This window comes from Homarus americanus, unplaced genomic scaffold (assembly GCF_018991925.1).
Source record: "Homarus americanus isolate GMGI-L3 unplaced genomic scaffold, GMGI_Hamer_2.0 scaffold42150, whole genome shotgun sequence".
Taxonomy (NCBI): domain Eukaryota; kingdom Metazoa; phylum Arthropoda; class Malacostraca; order Decapoda; family Nephropidae; genus Homarus; species Homarus americanus.
The window spans coordinates 142694-151135 of record NW_024713731.1 but is presented as its reverse complement, the minus strand read 5'-3'; the positions used below and the strand labels follow the sequence as shown (position 1 = coordinate 151135).

Genomic DNA, 8442 nt, shown 5'->3' with positions numbered 1-8442 from the left:
CCCAGCCACACCTAGTGCAGGGGTAGCACCTGGTACCAGGCCCAGCCACACTGTACAGGCCCAGCCACACCTAGCACAGGGCCAGCACCTGGTACAAGAGCCCAGCCACCTGGTACAGGCCCAGCCACACCTGGTACAGGCCAGCCACACCTGGTACGGGGCCTGCACCTGGTGCAGGCCCAGCCACACCTGGTACAGGCCCAGCCACACCTGGTACAGGCCCAGCCACACACCTGGGTACGGGGCCCCAGCCACACCTGGTACAGGCCCAGCACACCTGGTGCAGGCCCAGCCACCTGGTGCAGAGCCCAGCCACCCTGGTACAGGCCAGCCACACCTGGTACAGGAGCCCAGCCACACCTGGTACAGAGCCAGCCACACCTGGTGAGGCCCAGCCACACCTGGTGCAGGCCCAGCCACACCTGGTACAGGGCCCAGCCACACCTGGTACAGGCCAGCCACCTGGTACAGGCCCAGCCACACCTGGTACAGGCCGCCACACCTGGTACAGAGCCCAGCCACACCTGGTACAGGCCCAGCCGCACCTGGTGCAGGCCCAGCCACACGTGCCAGGGCCCAGCCACACCTGGTACAGGCCAGCCACACCTGGTGCAGGGCAGCCACTGGTACAGGCCCAGCCACCTGGTAGACAGGCCCAGCCACACCTGGTGCAGGGCCCAGCCACACCTGGTACAGGCCAAGACACCTGGTGCCAGGCCCAGCCACACCTGGTGCAGCCCAGCCACACCTGAGTGCAGAGCCCAGCCACCACCTGGTGCAGGCCCAGCACACCTGGTGCAGAGGCCAATTGCAGGCCCAACCACACTGGTGCAGGCCAGCCACACCTGGTGCAGAGGCCCAGCCACACCTGGTGCAGAGCCCAGCCACCCCTGGTACAGAGGCCCAGCCACAGGTACAGGCCCAGCCACACCTGGTGGGGCCCAGCCACCTGGTGGGGCCAGCCACACCTAGTACAGGGCCCACACCTGGTACAGGCCCAGCCACACCTGGTGCAGGCCAACCACCCTGGTGCAGGCCAGCCACCTGAGTACAGGCCCAGCCACCTGGTGAGGGCCCAGCCACCTGGTGGAGGCCCAGCCACACCTGGTGAGGCCAGCCACCTGGTGCAGGCCCAGCACACCTGGTGCAGGCCCAGCCACACAGTACAGGCCAACCACCAGTACCAGGCAGCACACCTGGTACAGGCCAGCCACACCTGGTACAGGCCCAGCCACACCTGGTACAGGGCCCAGCCACTGCAGAGTGCAGAGCCCAGCCACACCTGGTGCAGGCCAGCCACACCTGGTACAGGCCAACCACACCTGGTACAGGCCCAGCCACCTGGTACAGAGCCAGCCACACCTGGTGCAGGCCCAGCCACACCGTGCAGGCCCAGCCACCTGGTACAGGCCCAGCCACACCTGGTACAGGCCAGCCACACCTGGTACAGAGGCCCAGCCACACTGGTACAGAGCCCAGCCACACCTGGTACAGGCAGCGTCAGGCCCAACCACACCTGGTACAGGCCCAGCCACACTGGTCAGGTGGCCACCTAGTACAGGCCGCCACCACACCTGGTGCAGGCAGCCACACCTGGTGCAGAGCCCAGCCACACCTGGTGGAGCCCAGCCACACTGGTACAGGGCCAGCCACACCTAGTGCAGGCCCAGCCACACCTGGTGCAGGGCCCAACCACACCTGGTACAGGGCCCAGCCACACCTGGTGCAGGCCCAGCCACCTGGTACAGGCCAGCCACACCTGGTACAGGCCCAGCCACACCTGGTGCAGGGGCCCAGCCACCTGGTGAGGCCCAGCCACACCTGGTACAGGAGCCCAGCCACACCTGGTGCAGAGCCCAGCCACACCAGGTACCAGGCCCAGCCACACCTGGTACAGGGCCCAGCACACCTGGTACAGGCCCAGCCACACCTGGTACAGAGCCCAGCCACACCGTACAGAGCCCAGCCACACCTGGTGCAGGCCCAGCCACACCTGGTGCAAGCCCAACCACCTGAGTGGCCCAGCCACACCTGGTACAGAGCCCAGCCACACCCTGGTACAGGCCCAGCCACACCTGGTGCAGGCCCAGCCACACCTGGTACAGGCCAGCCACACCTGGTACGGGCCCACACGAGGCCCAGCCACACCTGGTACAGGCCCAGCCACACCTGGTACCAGGCCCAGCCACACCTGGTACAGGGCCCAGCCACACCTGGTGGAGGCCAGCCACCTGGTGGGGCCAGCCACCTGGTGCAGGCCCAGCCACCTGAGTGCAGGGCCCAGCCACACCTGGTACAGGCCAACCAGTGCAGGCCCAGCCACACCTGGTACAGAGGCCCAGCCACACCTGGTACAGGCCCAGCCACACCTGGTACAGGCCCAGCCACACCTGGTGCAGGCCAGCCACACTGGTACAGGCCCAGCCACCTGGTACAGGCCCAGCCCACCTGGTACAGGGCCACCTGGTACAGGCCCAGCCACCTGGTACAGGCCCAGCCACACCTGGTACCAGGCCAGCCACCTGGTACAGGCCCAACCACACCTGGTGGGCCCAGCCACACTGGTGCAGGCCCAGCCACACCTGGTACAGGGCCCAGCACCTGGTGCAGGGCCCAGCCACACCTGGTACAGAGCCCAGCCACACCTGGTACAGAGCCCAGCCACACCTGGTGCAGAGCCCAGCCACCTGGTGGAGCCCAGCCACTGAGTGCAGAGCCCAACCACACCTGGTACAGAGCCCAGCCACACCTATTACAGGCAGCCACACCTGGTACAGGCCCAGCCACACCTGGTACAGGCCAACCACACACCCTGGTGGGCCAGCCACCTGGTGCAGGCAGCCACACCTGGTACAGGCCCAGCCACACCTGGTGAGGCCCAGCCACTGGTGCAGGCCCAGCCACACCTGGTACAGGCCCAGCCACCTGGACAGGCAGCCACACCTGGTACCAGGCCCAACCACACCTGGTACAGGCCCAGCCACTGGTGGGCCCAGCCACACCTGGTACAGGCCCAGCCACCTGGTGACCTGGGCCAGGGCCCAGCCACCTGGTACAGGGCCAGCCACCTGGTACCAGGCCCAGACTTGCAGGCCCAGCCACCTGGTGCAGGCCAGCCACCAGTATGAGGCCCAGCCACCTGGTGCAGGGTCCAGCCACCTGGTACAGACCCAGCCACACCTGGTACAGGTGCCTGGTGCAGGCAACCACACCTGGTGGGGCCAGCCACACCTGGTACAGGCCCAACCACTGGCACAGGCCCAGCCACACCGTGCAGACTGACAGACGGGCGGACAGAGGAGACAGACTGGCAGACGGATGGAGGCAGACTGGCAGGTGGAGGAGAGCAGACTGCAGACGGAGGGAGGTGAGACTGGCAGACGGAGGAGGGCAGACTGGCAGACAGGCGGAGGGAGGAAATGGGGAGGAGATAGAAACAGAATATACCCCCGATTATTCTGTGGCAGAGGAACAATTACATAAAGTCACCTGTACACCTGTACACCTGTACACCTGTACCGACACACCTGTACACCGACACACTGTTACACCGACACACCTGTACACCGACACACCACCTGTACACCCGACACACCTGTGCACCGGCACACCTGTACACCGACACACCTGTACACCCACTGTACACCTGACACACCTGTACACCGACACACCTGTACACCGACACACCTCTACAACGGCACACCTGTACACCGACACACCTGTACACCGACACCTGTACACCGACACACCTGTACACCGACACACCTAGCACACCGACACACCTGTACACCGACACACCTGTACACCGACACACCTGTGCACCGACACACCTGTACACCGACACACCTGTACACACCTGTACACCGACACACCTGTACACGACACACCTGACACCGACACCTGTACACCGACACACCTGTACACCGCACACCTGTCAACACACCTGTACACCGACACACCTGTACACCGACACACCTGTACACCGACACACAAATACACATTCAATATAAGAACGAGAGAATGTGAACTGAAATTCGACTTAACCCCCAACACAAGAAAAAATTTCAGACAAGAAGTTGAAATGTTCTTCTGCTGCGTAAATAACCCCCCCCCCCAGAGAGGGAGTTGCGTGTATCATTCAAGGCCCCCCGCCCCCCCTCCCCGAGAGAGAGAGAGTTGCGTGTTATCATTCCATTGTTACCCCTCCCCGAGAGAAGTTGCGTGTTATCATTCAGGCTGACCCCCACAGGCGCCAATAGTACTTCCCGGCGTCATGAGTTACCCGTCGCCCTCCCACCAACCACACAGTCGACAGATATAAGCGTTTTTCTCGGTAATGATTGCATAAAGACGTTTCCTAGAGTGGCCTTACTAAGAAAACGTTCTCCACTTGCTGAATGTTTGTTAGTACAGTACACGCAACGTTTTCGACAGAGCAATAATCGTAAATGACCCAAACGTTTTCAAGACTCGTTGATGTAATGTTACGACACAAACGTTGGCTGGACTCACTCAACGTGTGTCGTAAGTCGCTCCTGCCTCTACGTCTTCATTCAACTATTTACAAGAGCAATTATGTATGAAATCACGTCATTAACCCAAATTACACGTTATAGTAATTTGTAATAATAATAATAATAATAATAATAATAATAATAATAATAATAATAATAATAATAATAATAATAATAATAATAATAATAATAATAATAATAATAATAATAATAATAATAAAGGAATCAAATAAATAAGAAGATAAAGAAGAAGCAAGAAAACGACAGAATAATAATAATAGTGTTAGCGGTGTCGTGTGGTCAGCTCTAACACAAGAGAAAAGTTCCACCATTACACACAAGGAATCAAACGCAAACTTTAACCTAACCTAACCTAACCTAACCTAACCTAACCTAACCTAACCTAACCTAACCATTCGTTGTCTCACTGTTATTATATACGAATAAATAAACTGTGGAATATTTACTTCATAATGGCCTTCACTCTATACAAACTGATGACGTCACCTAACTACCTGATGACGTCACTTTCTTCGATCCTAACTTACTGTTGATAAAGTTATTACACTCTCTCTCTCTCTCTCTCTCTCTCTCTCTCTCTCTCTTCTCTCTCTCTCTCTCTCTCACTACCACCAACATGTTCCAGACGTGTTGAACTCGAGAGGTCAGTCAAGTCAATGGTTATGTGTGTGTGTCTGCCGCACGAGAGAGAGAGAGAAGAAGAAGAGAACCGGGGGGGGTTGATAGCCCTAATAAGAGCCAGGGTTAAGTCAAGTTCTGATAAGGGGAGGTCAGAAGGTTACAGTGGGAGGAGGTTAAGGGAACCTAGAGGGAGACTAGAGGAGATGAGGGGTTAGAGGGAGATTGGGGGTCAGAGGAACTAGAAGGGAGATGAGGGGTCAGAGACTAGAGGAGATGAGGGGTCAGAGGGAGATTGGGGGTCAGAGGGGTGATGGGGGTGAGAGGAGACTAGAGGAGAGCTTGAGATAAGATGGGAGGTTTGGAGGGGAGTTCAGAGGGAAGATGGGGCCCTGTGTAGCGACCTGAGATGGGCCTGACCTGAGGGAGATGGGGCCCTGACTGTGACCCTGAGGGAGATGGGGCCCGATGGCGACCTGGGAGATGGGGCCCACAGTAGCGACCTGAGGGAGATGGGGCCCTGTGACCTGTGAGGGAGATGGGGCCTGATAGCGACCCTGAGGGGAGATGGGGCCTGTGGCCCCAGTGGAGATGGCGACCTGTGAGGGGATGGGGCCACAGTGGCGACCTGAGGGGAGATGGGGCCCTGATATGGCGACCCCTGAGGGAGATGGGGCCCTGATAGCGACCCTGAGGAGATGGGGCCACATGGACCTGAGGGAGATGGGGCCCACAGTGTGACCTGAGGGAGATGGGGCCCACAGTAGCCCTGGGGAGATGGGGCCTGATGGCGACCTGAGATGGGGCCCACAATGGCGACCTGAGGGGGATGGGCCACAGTAGCGACCTGAGAGATGGGGCCCACAGTGAGCGACCCTGAGGGGAGATGGGGCCAATGGCGACCTGAGGGGAGATGGGGCCCTGATAGCGACCTGTGAGGGGAGATGGGGCCCACAGTAGCGACCTGAGGGGGGGTGGGCCACAGTAGCGACCTGAGGGGAGATGGGGCCCCTGTAGCGACCTGAGGGGAGATGGGGCCCACAGTAGCGACCCTGAGGAGATGGGGCCCACAGTAGCGACCCTGAGGGGAGATGGGCCCTGTGCGACCTGAGGGAGATGGGGCCCAATAGCGACCTGAGAGATGGGACTGATGGCAACCTGAGGGAGATGGGGCCCACGTAGCGACCTGTGAGGGAGATGGGGCCCAGGTAGCGACCCTGAGGAGATGGGGCCCTGGTAGCGACCTAGGGGAGATGGGCCCGGTAGCACCCTGAGGTGGGGCCCGTGGACCCTGGGGAGATGGGGCGTAGCGACCTGAGGGAGATGGGGCCCACAGTAGCGACCTGAGGGGAGATGGGGCCCACATGTAGCGACCCCTGTGAGGAGATGGGGCCCAAGTAGCGACCTGAGGGAGATGGGGCCTGAGTAGCGACCTGAGGGAAGATGGGGCCCACAGTAGCGACCCTGAGAATGGGGCCCACAGTAGCACCCTGAGGAAGATGGGGCCCAGTAGCGACCTGAGGAGATGGGGCCTGGCAGCCTGGGGAGATGGGGGTAGCACCTGAGTGGGGTAGCAACCCTGAGGAGATGGGGCCCAGATGGCGACCCTGAGGGGATGGGGTGCGACCTGAGGATGGGGCCTGATGGCGACCTGAGGGGAGGGGCCTGGAGAAGACCCCCAGACCCCCCCGACCTTCGACCCCCCGACCCCCCGACCCCCAGCTGGAGGTGTAGGAATATGAGGGGTCGAGCTGAGAGGTATTGAGGGAAGAGTCTATTGTGTTGTAACCAGACCGAGACAAAGATATCTCACATTTAAAGACGATCACCTGCCGTCACCTGCGTCACCTGTCTCACCTAGCATCACCTGGACTCACCTAGCATCACCTGCGTCACCTAGACTCACCTGCCGTCACCTCGTCACCTAGACTCACCTAGCATCACCCGGACTCACCTAGCATCACCTGCGTCACCCTGGACTCACCTGCATCACCGTCTTGAACTCACCTAGCATCACCCGGACTCCCTAGCATCACCCGGACTCACCTAGCATCACCTGTACTCACCTACCATCACCTGTACTCACCTACCATCACCTGGACTCACTTAGCATCACCTGTACTCACTAGCATCACCTGGACTCACTATCACCTGTACTCACCTAGCATCACCTGGACTCACCTAGCTTCACCTGTACTCACCCTAGCATCACCTGGACTCACCTACCATCCTGTACTCACCTACCATCACCTGTACTCACTTAGCATCACCTGTACTCACCTAGCATCACCTGGACTCACCTAGCATCACCTGTACTCACCTAGCATCACCTGGACTCACCTAGCTTCACCTGTACTCACCTAGCATCACCTGGACTCACCTAGCATCACCTGGACTCACCCACCATCACCTAGACTCACCTACCATCACCCGGACTCACCTAGCATCACCCGGACTCACCTAACATTACCTGTACTCACCTAGCATCCTGGACTCACCTAGCATCACCTGGACTCACCTACCATCACCTGGACTCACCTACCATCACCTGTACTCACCTACCATCACCTGTACTCACCTACCATCACCTGTACTCACCTACCATCACCTGTACTCACCTACCATCACCTGTACTCACCTTCCATAGACACCCAATACTCCTACGAAACATGTCCCCTTGCCTATCACTCTTCCTCCCCATCACCCCCACCTCCCTCATTACTCCTCCACCACTCCCACCTCCCTCATTACTCCTCCACCACTCCCACCTCCCTCATTACTCCTCCACCACTCCCACCTCCCTCATTACTCCTCCACCACTCCCACCTCCCTCATTACTCCTCCACCACTCCCACCTCCCTCATTACTCCTCCACCACTCCCACCTCCCCCATTACTCCCATCACCCCCACTCTGCTTACTCCTCCACCACTCCCACCCCCATTACTCCTCCCACCACTCCCACCTCCTGCACTACTCCCCAAGGTAACATCAATCTAAGGCATAAACACTCTGACACAGCTGACCATCACCTTGACACAGTTGGTCCATCACCTTGACACAGTTGGCCCATCACCTTTATTACACAGTTGGGACCATCACCTTGACACAGTTGGTCCATCACCTGACACAGTTGGACTACCCACCTGACACAGTTGGTCCATTTCATTCTGACACAGTTGACCATCACCTGACACAGTTGGCCCATTACCTTGGATACAGTTGGGTCCATCACTCTGACACAGTTGGTCCATCACCTTGACACAGTTGGACCATCACCTTGACACAGT

At 59.1% G+C, this 8442-nt stretch overlaps 1 protein-coding gene across 1 annotated transcript; it reads left to right on the top strand.

Moving 5' to 3' along the window:
* Positions 1 to 58: 58 nt before the first annotated feature.
* Positions 59 to 3282, top strand: LOC121874725 (trithorax group protein osa-like; the record flags this gene model as incomplete). Its single annotated transcript, XM_042379006.1, has 3 exons — positions 59 to 913; positions 1131 to 2792; positions 2975 to 3282. Coding segments are annotated over 3 exons (2825 nt in total), but the record flags the coding sequence as incomplete, so codon positions are not given.
* Between the last annotated feature and the right edge of the window lie 5160 nt (positions 3283 to 8442).